The 14,886-nt window shown below is 42.5% G+C and overlaps 1 protein-coding gene across 5 annotated transcripts in view; it reads left to right on the top strand.

The window, feature by feature from the left end:
- mrpl1 (mitochondrial ribosomal protein L1) overlaps positions 1-14,886 on the top strand; it is a 74,292-nt gene that overhangs the window by 23,641 nt on the left and 35,765 nt on the right. For all 5 annotated transcript variants that reach the window (XM_087985793.1, XM_087985792.1, XM_087985791.1 and 2 more), the window contains exon 6: positions 4,985-5,096. In XM_087985793.1, coding sequence (XP_087841919.1) covers positions 4,985-5,096 — 112 coding nt within the window. The remainder of the gene's footprint in view (positions 1-4,984; positions 5,097-14,886) is intronic.

The following is a 14,886-nucleotide window of genomic DNA, read 5'->3' on the forward strand; positions in this document are numbered from 1 at the left end:
CCCCCTCCCCCCACCTTGTCTCAGCCGAATCCCTCCAGCCCGGCACCGCCTTCCTGACCTGCAGTCTTCTTCTTGACCTCTCCGCCTCCATCCTACTCCAACCTATCACCCTCACCTTGACCTCTTTCCACCTATCACATTTCCAACGCCCCTCCTCCAAGTCCCTCCTCCCTACCTTTTATCTTCTCCTGCTGAACACTCTCTGCTCATTCCTGAGGAAGGGCCTGTGCCCGAAACGTCGAATCTCCTGTTCCCTGGATGCTGCCTGACCTGCTGTGCTGTTCCAGCAATAAAGTTTCAACTTTGATCTCCAGCATCTGCAGACCTCACTTTCTCCTCACCAGAGATCCAAACACCCTGTTCCATGCAACACAGTCATCAAAGATGCCTACCATTCCATTCCCTGCTCGCATTTTGGTAAATCAGACTCTAAGTCTGTGCTCCTTCTCCCAGTTTACAAGCAGACGTGAAAGCATGAGGATCCGGCAAGGAAAATTGTACACTGCTGGTCTGAGGTAACGGACGAGCTCCGACGTGACTGCTTGTAGTCAGTGGACTAGACTATATTAAAGAACTTAGTGGCCAACCTAAATGAATATGCTTCATTGGTAAGTGTGTAGAAATTAACCAAAATGTTCCCCAATTGAAACCATGGATGAACCTGAAGAGACATTCCTTACTGAGGCCCACGTGTTCTGAGGTGTCCAAGTTGTGTGACCCTGACCTAAATAGTCAGGGCACAGTCTTCACAAAACCATCAAGAATGCCAAGAGAGAGTACCAGACTAAACACAAGTTCCAGACTAATCATGCAAATGCACATCGACTGTGGCAAAGCTTAGATGATATACTTGATTACAGGTGAAGTTGAGTAGAATCGCTGATAACAATGCATTCTTCCCTGATCACCTCGATGTATTCTATGCTTGTTTTGAACAGAAGGTCAGTGAAATGATGTCACCTGCCCTGACAACCTCGGGTGCATCTGTACCTACTGTCACCGCTGCAGATGTTAGATCGGCCTTCTTGAGGGTGAACCCACAGAAGGCAACTGGTCCGGATGGAGTCCCCGGCTAGGCACTTAGATCCTGTGCGGACCAGCTGGTGAGACTATTTGCAGACATCTGTAACCTTTCCTTACTAAATGTGAGGTTCCCACCTGCTTCAAGAAAACCATTATCATTCAGTGCTAAAGAAAAATACAGCAACTTGCCTTAATGACTACTGCCCAATGGCTCTGACATCCAATGTTATGGAGTGCTTTGAGAGGTTACGAATAGCATGCATCAACTTCAGCCGCACAGATTGCCCTGATCTGCTGCAATTCGCCTACCATCACTGAGTCGACAGCAGAAGCCTTGACCCTACACTCATCCCTGGAACATCTGGATAATACCAACATCAGGCTACAATAATTGACTTTAGCCCTGCCTTCAATACTTTAATTTCAACAAAACTCATCTCCAAACTGAGATCTAAGACTGTCCTCCTCCATGTGGATCCTTGACTTCTTGACCCAGGCCGTAATGAGTAAGCATAAACGACAACACCTCCACAACAAGGGTGTTGAGGTGGAGATGATTGAGAGCTTCAAGTTCCGAAGAGTAAATATCATCAACAGTCTATCCTGGTCCATTCACGTTGACGCTACAGTCAAGAAAGCCCAGCAATGTCTGTAATTCTTGAGAAGGCTAAAGAAATTTGACATGTCCATCATGACTCTTTCCAGTTTTTATAGATGCACCAGAGGAAACATCTGATCTGGATGCATCACAAATTGGTTTGACGACTGCTGTGTCCAAGACCGCAAGAAAGTGAAGATTTGTGAACGCAGCTCAGTTTATCATGAAAACCAGCTTTTCTTCCGTTGACTCTGTCTACACTTCCTGCTGCCCCAGAAAAGCAGCCAACATCATCAAAGACCCCTTCCCACTCTGGTTATACTCTCTTCCATTGGGCAGAAGATACAAAAGTTTGAAAACACGTACCAACACATTTAAAAGCAACTTCTTCCCTACTCTTTTCGGACATAGGTCATATATTAGAATTGATCTTTCTCTGCACCTTCTCTGGAACTGGAACAACATTCTGTTCTGTTATCCTGATATACTTACGTACGATATGATTTGCCTCGGTAGTACGCATTACAGTACTTTTCCCTCGACCTCCGGACATGCGAAAATAATAAATCAGATCAAAGAATGTCAGTCAGAGTGCTGGATTTGCTCGGAGTCTATCCCATTGTTCACGGTCATTATGTCACTATGGAGGATATTCTCACTGTGAAGATTGGACTTTGTTTCTACAAGGACTGCATGTTCGTCTCTCTAATTCATACTGTTATGGGCGGGAGATCTGCAACAGGGGTATGCTTGAGGATGCAGTCAAGTATGTTTTTCTCTCTTGGTTCTTGCACCACCTTCCACAGACCTAATCTAACAGCTGTGTCTATTAGGATTTGACCAGTTGGGCCACTCATGGTGTTAGTCGAGAGTGTGGTGCTGGAAAAGCACAGCAGGTCAGGCAGCATTCAAGAAGCAGGAGAATCAACATTTTGGGCAAAAGCCCTTCATCAGGAATCAGGACTAACACTCTTGGCGTGAGTCATTGATGTTCCCCACCTAGCGTATATTCTGTGCCCTTGCCATCCTCAGCGTTCATCCATGCCTGACGCCGATGGTGGGCAAGTTGTTGGAGGGAATCCTGAAGAACAGGATGTACATGTATTTGGAAAGACAAGGACTGATTAAGGATAGTCAACATAGCTTTGTGCATGGGAAATAATGTCTCACAAACTTGATTGATTTTTTTTTGAGGAAGTAACATGACGATTGATGAGGGCAGAGTGGTAGATATGATCTATATGGACTTCAGTAAGGCGTTCAACTAGGTTCCCCATGGGAGACTGATTAGCAAGGTTAGATCTCATGGAATACAGGGAGAACTAGCCATTTGGATACAGAACTGGCTCAAAGGTAGAAGACAGCGGGTGGTGGTGGAGGGTTGTTTTTCAGACTGGAGGTCTGTGATCAGTGGAGTGCCACAAGGATCGGTGCTGGGCCCTCTACTTTTTGTCATTTACTGAATTGATTTGGATGCGAGCATAAGAGGTACAGTTAGTAAGTTTGCAGATGACACCAAAATTGGAGGTGTAGTGGACAGCGGAGAGGGTTACCTCAGATTACAACAGGATCTGGACCAGATGGGCCAATCGGTTGAGAAGTGGCAGGTGGAGTTTAATTCAGGTAAATGTGAGGTGGTGCATTTTGGGAAAGCAAATCTTAGTAGGACATATACACGTAATGGTAAGGTCCTAGGGAGTATTGCTGAACAAAGAGACCTTGGAGTGCAGGTTCATAAGCTCCTTGAAAGTGGAGTCACAGGTAGGTGGGATAGTGAAGAAGGCGTTTGGTATGCTTTCCTTTATTGGTCAGAGTATTGAGTACAGGAGTTGGGAGGTCATGTTGCAGCTGTACAGGACATTGGTTAGGCCACTGTTGGAATATTGCGTGCAATTCTGGTCTCCTTCCTATCGGAAAGATGTTGTGAACCTTGAAAAGGTTCAGAAAAGATGTACAAGGATGTTGCCAGGGTTGGAGGATTTGAGCTTTAGGGAGAGGCTGAACAGGCTGGGGCTGTTTTCACTGGTGATTGGAGGCTGAGGGGTGACCTTGTAGAGGTTTATAAAATCATGAGGGCCATGGATAGGGTAAATAGGTAAAGTCTTTTCCCTGAGGTGGGGCAGACCAGAACTAGAGGGCATAGGTTCAGGATGAGAGGGGGAAGATATAAAAGGGACCTACAGGCAACTTTTTCACACAGAGGGTGGTACGTGTATGGAATGAGCTGCCAGAGGAAGTGGTGGAGGCTGGTACAATTGCAACATGTAAGAGGCATTTGGATGGGTATATGAATAGGAAGGGTTTGGAGGGATGTGGGACTAGATTGGGTTGGGATATCTGGTCGGCATGGACGGGTTGGACCGAAGGGTCTGTTTCCATGCTGTACGTCTCTATGACTCTGATTGGTAGTAAGATTATAAGGGAAACAAGGGGAAAAAACCATGCCCACCCAGAACATTGTGTGTCTGTGTGTGGAAAACACTGTCCATTTTGATAGTTGAGGTGAAAACCTGCAACTCATTTAACAGGAACCTGGATCTATTTGAAATGCTATAACCTGCAAGTTCACAGACCATGTACTGGTAAGTGGAATTAGAATGGGCAGCTAGTTAATCCAGTTGGTGCAGACATGATGGGCTGATTGGCTTCCTTCTGTGCTGATCTTTCTATGTTTCTAAGTGTTATTAGTAAATCTTAAATTAACTCTTATTCCATGCATGTGTTTTTTTGTATTACTTTTAAGATGAGCTTTTAAGGTTCCTTCTTCTAAATTAATTTTGGAGATTGCAATTCCAAGCCCCAAAATGAATGTCTTAACTTGTCAAATCCTATATAAGCATTGAGAGCACAGCAGTTCTCCACTCTAATCTAAACTCTAGTTACCAGCATCTGCAGTCATTGTTTTTACCTATATAACCATTGAGCATTGCCAGGTATGCCATACCACATAGACTTGCAAATAAAAGCCTTTTTGTATAAAGTGACATTTACTGCAACCTCGAGTTTTTTTATGCCTCTTAGCAGTATCCACACTCTAACCTTTGCTACTCATCATAAATACCATGCAGTTTCAGTTAAGATTTGAAACAAGGCACCTTATTTAACATAAGACCTTTGTAACAAGAAGAGAGATTAAATTTCTATCAATTAGGTGGGCTGAATTCAAACAGTTTTCATAAGTTACAGGAAACATTCTGTCTCATCATGTCATCTACTTCTCTGTAGGGGTGTTGGAGTACAAATGCATATCACTTTGAATTGATGCAATGAGAAACCAATATGAAAGTGCATTTTGGTGTATTCAAACACACTTGAGCAAATTAATCTCCTTCATGGATAGTTTACGGTCACTTCTACTTTCAGATCATGGATGATGAAATTCAAGCAGATTTCTATGTGTCTGTTCCTGACATGGTATCAAAACTCATGCCTCTCAAGAACAAGCTAAGGAAGAAGTTTCCCAAAAGCAAACGGGGTAAGAAAATAATGAAACATAATTCGTAATTTAAAATAATATATTTGTGAGGAGTAAACCATCTGAAAATATAAACTGTATCGAGCAATCATAATATAAAGTTTTTCCATTAATAATCATTTCCTGCAGAAACCATAAGAAAATGGTTTGATGAAACAAATGTAGATTTTTTTTTTTACAGATGAGACATAATTTTAACCTAAAAAATATTTCATGATCCTCTCCTTTCTCAGGAAGTGGATTAGTTATTTATGAGCTAGCTTTTTCAAGGAGGAGGTGTCATTATTGAAGTATTTGAAAGACATTGCATGACTTCATTTTAACAATGGTTCTATTCTTGTTCAGAATAGGCCAGGGAAACTTAATAGGTGAAAGTGAGCAAGAAGGAACCTATAATGTGTGGTTTCCCATGCCGATTTCCTCCTTTCCCCCCCCCCGCCCCAATTCCCTTCCTTCCTGCCCACCCTCCCTCCTCATAATGTGCTGCAGTTGTGCTGTGTTTAGACAATAATGTTCTCAGACTTTGTGTAGATTTTAGCATGTTAGAGCATGGATAGATTTGTGTTAGTACAATTTTTAAAAAAATGTTTTCTAATCTTTCCCCTTGCTTGAGAGTCCTGCAAATTGAATATAAGTCAAATACTTTTCAATTTTGTTCCCCAGGAATGTTTATCGTAGACCATAAGGCATGGGCAGGGATTACACTACCAAGACAAATTTGCCCAGATGTGTGTATTTTCTAGCACAGACTGGTGCATTTCCTGTTAATCAACATCTCTACCTTTCCAACATCAACAAATGTTTCCAAGGCAGTTCACAGTGGAGAAATATATAAATGCTGAAAAAAACAGATATTAAGAGGATTGATCAAAAAGCTTAATCAAAAACGATAGGTTCTGAGGAAGGCTTTAAAGAAACAGAGGCAGGTAATTTCACAGGGTTCACAGGTTTCTGAAATAACATTTGTCAGTGATGGTGAGGGATGTGTTGAGGGAAGGGTCCACAAAGTCCGGAGTCAGCAGTATGTTTTGAAAGAGCATTTGTAGTGTTGGAAGATGTTGCAGAATTATGGAAAGGTAATGACATTAAGAGATTAAGATGCTGGATAGGTACTTAAAATTGAAGGTGCTGAGAGTCTGGAAATCAATGTAAGTCAGAAAGCAAAGAGGTGATGCACAAGCAAGTCTCAGTGCAGGACTGTGTACAGATAGCAAGTTTTGGATAAGGTAAAATTACCAAAAGGCAGAATATGATTTGCTAGCCCAGAGAATGAATTATTGAAAAAATAATATTTGTTCACATTGCAGAAAATGGATTCATTTCTTTATTAGTTACTCAAATAACCTACAAACATAAGAAACAGGAGCATGTGTTGAGATCCAGCCTTCCCATTCAATGATATCATAACTGATCTTGTCGATGATTTTCCTCTTGTAGCTATATTTCTTGATGTTTGTAACCAGTGAAAACCTATCAATCTCCATTGTGATTATACTCAATAAATGAGCTTCCACAGTTTTCTGGAGCAGAAAGTTGCAAAGATTCAGATCTTTCTGAATGAAGAAATTACACTTCATTTCAATCCTAAATGGACCGACGGTCCACAGTTTATCCTGAAATTCTGGCTCCTGGTTTCTATTTGCTAACTGTACCTGCCTGTTAATTTCCACTGTCTTATGAAGGAGGATGCTGAAATTCCTTTTTGAATTTTCTTGTTGACCTTCAGAACAAAGTGCATAATCTCAGTTTTCTTCACATTGTGTTCAATCTGCCAACTGTTTTCCTGCTCACTTAGCATTTCCAAATGTCCTTGAAGTGTCATGCAACTCTCACTTCCCTCTAGTTTTGTGTTATCTGCAGAGTTGGAAGTATTGCATTGAATAGCCTTATCCAAATCGTTGTATGTATTATGACGAGCAAGCGCTCATCCTTGTGGTATTCCACTATTCATAGCTTGTCAACTGCACAATGACAACCCCATTATTTCCTACTTTATTTTCTATTCATTTAACCAAGTTTTCATCTGTGAAAACGCTGTGCTAACTGTTTATGAATCGTTATGGCTGATTTACATTCTACCAATCCAAAAATATCCATTAACTGCTACTTTGTTTTGTGGCAATTCGCTTTTGACTCATCATCTGAATATCAAATTGCACATGAATCTCGAGTGCAGAATGTGATTAACTAGGGAATGGACTGCCAGCAACCTTAGTGGAACACAGACGAGTTATGAGATTAAAACAGCATGCTAAATTTAGAAAAAAGGTATAGAAAGAATATACATTAAATGATAAAATTAAAAATGTTCTAGTGTGCCTCAAAGCTGGTACCCTGTGGCATTTGTAGCAATAAAGAATAGGATGTCCCACCATTTTTAGTTAGATTTGGTTCTGCTCAGTAATAAGGATAGAATTCTCTGCAAGTATTTTTATAAGATACTTTAACAGTTCAAGGATCTGTGAACATTACTTAGAGCTAATTTCTTTAGTCAGTCAGAGAAGTGGATCTAAGCAATGATTGTACCATTAGCAGGCTGTTCAGTGGGTGGCATAGTGGGTGGCACAGTGGTTAGCACTGCTGCCTCACAGCGCCAGAGACCCCGGTTCAATTCCTGCCTCAGGTGACTGACTGTGTGGAGTTTGCACATTCTCCCTGTGTCTGTGTGGGTTTCCTCCCACAGTCCAAAAATGTCAGGTTAGGTGAATTGGTCATACTAAGTTGCCCGTAGTGTTAAGTGAAGGGGTAAATGTAGGGGAATGGGTCTGGGTGGGTTGCACTTTGGCGGGTTGGTGTGGACTTGTTGGGCCGAAGGGCCTGTTTCCACACTGTAAGTAATCTAATCTAATCTAATCTAATCTAATCTAATCTAATCTAATCTAATCTAATCTAATCTAATCTAAACCCAGTTGCTTGATCTATGCTTTAGAAAACATTGGGGCTAAAAAGAAGGCCTGGAGAGCTGCTGATAGTTCAGCGCAGCTGAGAATGTGGGGAAGGAAACCTAAAAGCAGTTTTGGGCTTGGGTTTGTTGGAAAATACAGGAGAAATTCAAGGGAAGTGCCAAGCTGTTTGATAAATAGTTGAAATTGTGTCAGTATTGAGTTGCTTTAGAACAGTGTCAGGAGTCCTGAGAAACATGCTCAGGTCAAAAGATTGAACTACCAGGGTGTGAGCAATTATTGAGTTCGTCTGTGATGGATGAGGAGCAGTATGCTGCTATCCACTGGGGAAAAGTTAACCTTTGGTGTTCTGCCCAGAGAGGCTACAAATGCTAGAGTTTTGCCATTAAAGCAATACCAGAGGACAGTTAGAGTAGAAGTCTCTTTTCAGGAAATGCAACAGCTAGATTTTCAAAAATGAAGATTTCAAATCCCTTGTGAAGGACACAGAGCTTCTGTTTGGGAGGATTGCTTAGAAAACTAGGCACTGCCCTGACCACATCTGCTGTTTGATGTACAAGGTGGTATTAATTCTGGATGTTGAAGATTAAGTTTGTTATTTGAGATGGTTTTACTTTACTGACTTCATGTTGTAAAGTTTATTTTATTTGTTTACAAAACTGTGGAATCTTGTTGCTTTATCATTTTATTGGGTAGCTGTATTTAATACTTTATGAACAAAAATTAATTGTCACTAAACCATGCATTTTTGCCTCAAATTGTATGGTTTTCCACCCATTAGTCAACTTTCTTACCATGCTATTACATTCCCTTCAATACAATGTGTCGTGACTTTATAAGACAGAATTCTTTCTGGCACCTTATTAAACAGTTCATGATCCTTTATGTCAATAGCATAGATAGGAAGTGACAGAAATTTTGATCTGCCCCAGTGGTGGAAATTTAGAATGTCTATTGTACATTTGTTGTTCCTGATTATGAAACTATAGTGAATTCTTAAATTCAAATGAAGGCTGTGACACTTGTATGAAGAAGATCACCATTTCCTGTAAACTAATCTTGATACAATTGTCAAATGCCTACTTTGCTGGTGTGTAGCTGCAAATAGAAATTTGTTCACTGTTCTGGAATCAATGATAACTTCAATAAATTGGAAAAGCTTAAAAACAAGTTGAAATTCAGTTATATGTTCCTGTAAAAATAGCAATTATTTACATACGGAGCAAACAACTGTCATTAAAAACCCCAAGATACTTTACAGGGGAAGTATCAAACAATGTTTGTCACTGAGCAAGGTGGAGAAATAAGCAAATGCATTGAGGAAAGGGACTGCAGAAAAAATACGTAACAGTGTAAGCACTAAATTTCTATTATTTCCAGAACACCTAAGTTCCCATTTTCTGCTTTACCTGAACAAAATAGCACCTGACATCATTATAATAAATCAATCATAGCAGTATCAGTAAACAGGAAACATTGATCTATTTTACGCAAGAGTCAGATTAAAGCTTCAGGCTGAGGAGTGGCAGAATAAATTTAATTTGCTAAATGTGAGGTGCTGCATTTTAAAAATGCAAATAAGGGCAAAAATTATACAATTAATGGTAGCGCTGTGGGCAATGTTGCTGAACATAGAGACCTAAGGATGCAGGTACATAATTCCTTAAAATTGGAGTCACGGGTAGACAGGGGAGTGAAGAAGGCGTTTGGCATGCTTGCCTTCATTGGTCAGTGCACTGAGTGTAGGAATTGAGATGTCATGTTTTGGCTGTACAGGACATTGGTGAGGACAGTTTTAAAATACTGCATTCAATTCGGGTCTCCCTGCGAGAGGAAAGATGTTGTTAAACTGAATTCCAAAAGTATTTTACAAGGATTTTGCTGTCGGAAGAGTTTGAGTAGGCTGGGGCTTTTTTCCCTTGAGTGTCGGAGGCTGAGGGGTGACCTTATAGAAGTTTATAAAATCATAAGCCGCATGGATGGAGAGAATAGCCAAGGGCATTTTTCTCAGGAAATGGGAATCCAAAACTAGAGGATGGAGGGTTAAGGCAAGAGGGGAAAGATTTAAAAGTGACTTCAGGGACTACTTTTCATGCATAAGGTGTGAGTATATGGAATGAGCTGCCAGTGGAAGTGGTGGAGGCAGGTATCATTGCAACATTTAAAAGGCATCTGGGGACTCAGCAAGATGGCGGCAATTGAGGAACTGTTGTGGACAGCTCTGCCTAACAGCCAAGGCATACCGGTGTTTTCTGCCATCCCTGGCCAACTTATGTGGTGGAATTATGAGTTTAAAACCTTACAGAACACACATTTGTTAATATTTGGGAGTGGGAAGGATGCCAAAGGGAAAAGGAGCGAGCAAACAGCAGCAGGGAGGAAACTCTCCTGCAGCACCAGGCATAACAGAGACTACAGCAGCCTCTCCTGAACCCCCCCCCCCGGGACCTGACAGACTCTCAGGAATTGGCTGCAGTGATGGAGATACTTATCTTGAAGATTGGCGCTGTGATTGAGGAAATCCGTGGGGAGATTCATGCCCAGGTCCAATCTATCGCATCCATGCTGCAAAAGCATAAGCAGGAGATCCAGGGCCTCGGGGAGAGGCTGGAGGAGGTGGAGGGTCGAACTAAGGCCTCGGAAGCTGCAACAGAGTCCTCGTCCAGTTGGATCCAGGTGCTGTAGCAAGAGGTGCGGGCCTTGTGAGACCATATCGATGACCTCGAAAATTGAGGTCGGACGATAAATCTCCGAATTGTTGGGCTTCCTGAAGGTGAGGAAGGTGAGCAGTCAGTCAGCTTCTTTGAAAGCTGGCTGCCAAAGTTTTTGGGCCTTCACGTCATCGAGTTCAGCAGGCTTTAGATTGAAAGGGCTTATCGGGTTACAGTGCACAGGTCAGGCCCAGTGCCGCACCCCCGCTCGGTCCTAGTGCACTTCCATTCATATAAGGACATATAAAAAGTCATAGAAGCTTCTAGATCCCTGGGAAATGATCCGCAGGCACTGCTGTACAAGGGGTCAAAAATCATGTTTTTCCAGGATTTCTCTGCAGCTGTAATTCGAAAGAGGAAGTCCTTCAATGAAGCTAAAAAGAGGCTGAGGAACCTGGGCATCCAGTACTCCATGAGATAACCCGCAGTACTTCATTTCAGCCATGAGGACTCAGTTTATACATTTGACTCAGCGGATGAAGCTAAAAGCTTTGTGGACACTTTAAAATAGACAGATTGGCCTGAAGAATACGATTAATGTTTCTTCTCTTTTCTATCTTTCCCCATGTTTTCCCTTTTTTTTTAATTCCTTTCTTTCTCCCTAATAATTTCCTTTTTGGAAATGGCGGAAAAGACTTTGGAATAGGTTGTTCCTTTTTTTTAATAACTGGATTTTCTGATGGGAAATTTTGTGGATGTTCTTTGTTGTCTCACCCCCTATTTTTTGTTTGTTCTGTTTCTCTTTTAGTCACAAGTAGGGCTGACATGAAGCCAGGGATGGGTGGAGTACTCATCCTGACTTTGTCTTTTTTTTTTCAGTTGATTTAAGGATCCTCTCCTTGTTTTTTTTCTGGCCGAAGGCTGGGGCACAGTCCGGGTTTGAAGGAGCTGTGAAGGAGGGAATGGGTTGGCTAAGTGCCCCCTATGGGCAGGGGGGAAGAGTCTTCCTTTCAAGGTTTTATTGTTGGTTTTCTTTGTAGTTTTTTGGTAGTAATAGTTGTTTATAATCACGATAGAGTAGTTTTTGTATGTATAGTTTTTCCATTCTATGAGTCTTTACTTGCTTATGCTCGGCGCTTTGTAAGCAGGGTTCTCCCTCCGAGGGGTTCATGGGTGTCTGAAAGGGGATATGGCTAAGTGTCTTATTAAATGGTGCACCTGGAACATTAAGGGAAGTCATTCGCCTATTAAAAGGAAAATAGTGCTTTCGAGCCTTAAAAGGGAAAGGGTTGTGATATCGCTTTGTTGCAGGAAACCCATCTTGAACACCTGAAATTACAAGAGGGGGGTTATGACCAGGTATTCTTTTCATCCTTTATACTAAAAGTAGGTGAGTGGCAGTACTTAGCCAGAAAAATCTTCCGTTCACATTATTAGAGCAGGTGAAAGATGAGCAGGGACAGTTTGTGGTACTTAAAACCCTGATACATGGGGAGGAATACGGCATTTTAAATGTCTACTGTCCTCCGGCGCACCCCCTCAAATTTCTGATTAATGCTTTCTCTAAGTTGAGTGCTTTTGGAACACAGCACATTATTGTAGGGGGGGATTTTAATTATCTTTTGGATCCGTCAGTAGACAGGATGCCTTGTGGGCCCCAACTATTTCTTCACAGGCCAAGCAGGTGGTTGACTTATGCGAGGAGTTGGGGCTGGTGGATATTTGGAGATGTCTTCACCCTACTGGCAGAGACTTCTCCTTTTTTTCAAACCCACATAAACGTCACACGAGGATTGACCTCTTTCTGGCTCCCTCGGCCCTTCTGGATTCGATTATGGGTTGTAAATTGGGAATATAGCTATCTCTGATCACCCAGCAGTACATTTGGAGGTTAATGCTAAGAGTGAGAGGTTAGGTTTGCAGTACTGGCGTTTTTACCCTTTTCTCCTTGAGGATTCCAAATTTGTGGAATACCTTTTGAAGGAGTTTCAGGAATTCTTGATTGTCAACTCAGGCACGGCTGGTAGTCCATCTATGCTATGGGAGACTGCTAAGGCCTTTGCCAGGGGATTAGCTATTTCCTATTCGGCTAGCTGGAAACGGCAGAGGAAGGAACAGCAGCGTCTACTTGAGACGCGGTTGAAAGCTGCGGAGGTGGGAAATTTTGCGCGGCCTTCGGTGAATAAGCTGCAGCCGATCACGGCCCTTAGGGCTCCTTGAATTCAATACTGACGCAAAACGCAAAGAAATAACTTGCTTTTGCTAGACAAAGGCTGTTTGAATATGGGGATAGGCCAGGGAAGTATTTAACGTACCTGACTAGGACAAAGCGTGTTTCCCAATCCATTACTGCAGTCAGAGACAGCGCCGTGGTCCTTACATACGATGCTAAAAAGATTAATGAGGCTTTTCGGAGCTTTTACTCTGAATTGTATTGGTCTGAAGGTTGTGGAGACAGGAGGGCTGAAATGGAGACCTTTTTTAAGAACCTGGACCTCCCGGGGGTAACCCTGGAACATGCCTCTCTCCTTAATGCCCACGAGACAGTTCAGGAAATACAGGAGGTAGCTAGGCAACTTCAGAGTGGGAACGCCCCTGGCCCTGATGGTCTTCCAGGTGAGTTTTACAAGGAGTTTATAGGGATTTTGTCAGGGCTGACGTTGGAGATATACAATCACTCCTATGTGCATGAATGCCTACCACCATCTTTGAGAGAAGCTAATATTTCCTTAATTCTTAAGAAGGGGAAGGTTCCTGAGGATTGTCTTTCACTACAGGCCCATCTCTCAATTAAATTCAGATACCTAGGCATTTTTATTACCCCAAGTTTGATCTGTTATTTCGGACTCACTTTGCCCACTTGCTCGACAGTATTAGGCGAGATCTCCAGAGATGGGAGGCTCTTCCAATTCCATGGCTGGGCCGATATATCTCTCATTAAGATGAATGTTCTTCCTCGTTTGCTTTATCCCATGTGTATGCTCCCTATAATGTTTCCCAGGTCAACGCTGCGGAAGCTTATGGAATCGTTTGGTTCCTTTGGCATCATGGGTGGCCCCTCATCAAACTTACTAAATTGCAGTTGCCTCAAGGAGGGGGAGGAGTTGATTTCCCAGACATCAGGAGATATCAATTGAGTTCCCTGCTGTCCTTTGTCTGCGATTGGGTAGGTAACGATCCAAACTCAATATGGCTGGATTTTGAGGGCTCCCAAGCAAAGTGCCCTCTTATTAACCTGTTGTTCATGGATAAGTTGAGGACAGTTATGGACCACTGCCGGAACCCCATTGTCATTAGTACAGTCAAGGCGGAGGACGATGCGTCAGAGTGAGGGCTGTTTATCCAAGACTTCGTCACTCACACTTCCAGTTGGCATGCCAGGGTGCCGACCAGGGATGATGGACTTGGGGTCAAACTATGGGCAGCAAGAGGAGTTTCTAGTTTGGAAGACTTGTTTGAGGGGGAGGTTATGACGTATTTTGAGCAACTGAGCTGCAAATACGGGTTACCCAGCAGAGATCTTTTCTGTTTTTTTCAGGTGAGGGATTTCATCCAGAAGAAGACTGCGCTTCTCACTAAGCCCTATAAGTCCGATACAGAGACGTTGTTGATACGTTCCACAAGCACCCTTTTGGTTAGTGCCCTCTGTTGCCTGCTGGGTAGCAGGGCCTGGTAGGATATTAACCGGTCATGTGAGCTCTGGGAGCAAGAGCTAGGAGTGGTGATCTCTTCTGAAACATGGGAGAACATATGGGAGAATACTCAAAAGATCTCCATCTGTAATAGGACATGTGCTATGCAGTTAAAAGTTCTGCACAGGGCTCATCTGGCACCAGACCATTTGGTGAAGTTTAAAAAAGGGGCATTTTCAGTGTGCCCCAAATGTAAAATAAATGTAGGTACTCTTACCCATTGCTTCTGGACATGCCACAGGCTCCATCTTTCCTGGAGCGCTGTGGCGGGAGAGATAGGGTATTGAGGACTGAAGCCAAAGTAAGCCCGATATCTCTCCTCTTAGGTCTACCGAATTTACCATCTTTAGACGGGCATGGGAAGAAACTACTTAATATTCTTGCATACTGTGCACGGAAGAATATTCTGATGAATTGGGTGTCTGAGAACTTGCTGGGATGGCAGAAATTAATTACGGAGCACATTCCCTTGGACATTTTTACAAACGTGGTACACCACACAACAGACCATTTTTATAAGACATGGCAGCCCTACTTGAGTTAT

Source organism: Chiloscyllium plagiosum, unplaced genomic scaffold (assembly GCF_037043375.1).
Source record: "Chiloscyllium plagiosum isolate Xiang-an unplaced genomic scaffold, Cpla_swu_hap1 HiC_scaffold_1, whole genome shotgun sequence".
NCBI classification, from domain to species: Eukaryota; Metazoa; Chordata; class Chondrichthyes; order Orectolobiformes; family Hemiscylliidae; genus Chiloscyllium; species Chiloscyllium plagiosum.